The 1,317-nt window shown below is 55.5% G+C and overlaps 1 protein-coding gene across 1 annotated transcript; it reads right to left on the reverse strand.

The window, feature by feature from the left end:
* LOC110116719 (mitochondrial uncoupling protein 5-like) lies at positions 1–1,317 on the reverse strand. The gene has a single exon (XM_020850419.2). The coding sequence runs from the start codon at positions 1,085–1,087 to the stop codon at positions 119–121; it is 969 nt and encodes a 322-aa protein (XP_020706078.1). The 5' UTR covers positions 1,088–1,317; the 3' UTR covers positions 1–118.

Consider the following 1,317-nt stretch of genomic DNA (forward strand, 5'->3'; position numbering starts at 1 on the left):
ATTTAAAATTTTATAAATATTTTAATTCAGAAGTACAGCACCCATTCTGCTTCACAGAAAATACATTTTCGTCATCATCATTAATCAAAACCAGCGATAAACGTCGTTCAAGATGCAGCTAAAAATCCTTGAGAATCGCTCGAACCTGCTCAAGGGTAACGAAGAGGACGACGGTGAACGGTCCCTGGCGAGAAACAGTGGGAATAAACCCTTTATAAAGCGCCATAGGCCCTTCCGCCCTCATCGTCTTCAATGCGCAGTCGAGCGCTCCGGCATACGGCGGCGGCGCCCCCTTCTCAACCTTCATATTCATCACCCTCGTCTTCACCACATCCACCGGATTCGACGCTACCGCTGCCACCAATCCGGCGGTGAAGCTCGCCGCAACGTGTGTAGGCAACCCGTCGGGCATTAATCCTTTCCTCAATATAGCTTCCTTGGCCTGATCGTACGTTGCCAACTGCGACGCCGTCACAATCATCGCTCGATTCACCGTAAGAGCCGATCCCCGCCACAGGGATCTCACCCCCTCCCGCCGCACCATCTGACCCAAAGCATCGCCTACCCCTTTGTAGTTCCGGCGTTCCGCCATGGGGAGACGGCCGTCCGCCTGCATCCGCACCATCGCGACGTCTGCGGGGTTTCCGACAGCCGCGCCGACGGCGCCAGAGATCAGACCTGCGGTGATCTTCTTGTACAGCGGGATCGTTGGCGCGCCACCGGTAGTGGAGGTCGAGGAGGACCATTTGGTCTTGAGGATTTCGTAAAGGCCCATACGGGTGGTGGAGTATAGGGTTTGGCGCAGTACGGTGGCGGAAACGCCTGAGAAGAGAGCTGCTGGACCTTCGGCGAAGAGGATCTGCCGACCCACGGCAATGGGCCCAGGGCGGCGTGGCGGCGCAAGAGCGGGCTGGGGGATAGCGACTGTGGCCGAGCCTGGGAAAGCGAGTGCCGGTCGTAGCGCGGGAACCGGCGCCAACGTTTCGCCCTGTAGCTGCATCCGGACCTTGATCAGATCTAGCGGGTGGGTTGAGCATCCGGCGACAATGGATGCAATCCCACCTTCCGCGAACCCCTTGAAACCCATTTTCTCAAATTCGAAGGAAAACAAAGGGGATCGGGAAAAAGACACAGAAAATAGAGATAGAGAGGTTGGGCAAAAGTTAAGGAGTGATGAATTCTACCAATCGGAGCTAGGGTTCATCTCACTGGAGACCAGGAGATGGGAGTGGATACCGAAGGCTACAGAAGAGGAATGTGGATCGCTTGTTCTCTGAGACATGTAAGTCTGGGATCCGATACAAGGAATGAGGGGAG

This window comes from Dendrobium catenatum, unplaced genomic scaffold (assembly GCF_001605985.2).
Source record: "Dendrobium catenatum unplaced genomic scaffold, ASM160598v2 fragScaff_scaffold_1116, whole genome shotgun sequence".
Classification (NCBI taxonomy): domain Eukaryota; kingdom Viridiplantae; phylum Streptophyta; class Magnoliopsida; order Asparagales; family Orchidaceae; genus Dendrobium; species Dendrobium catenatum.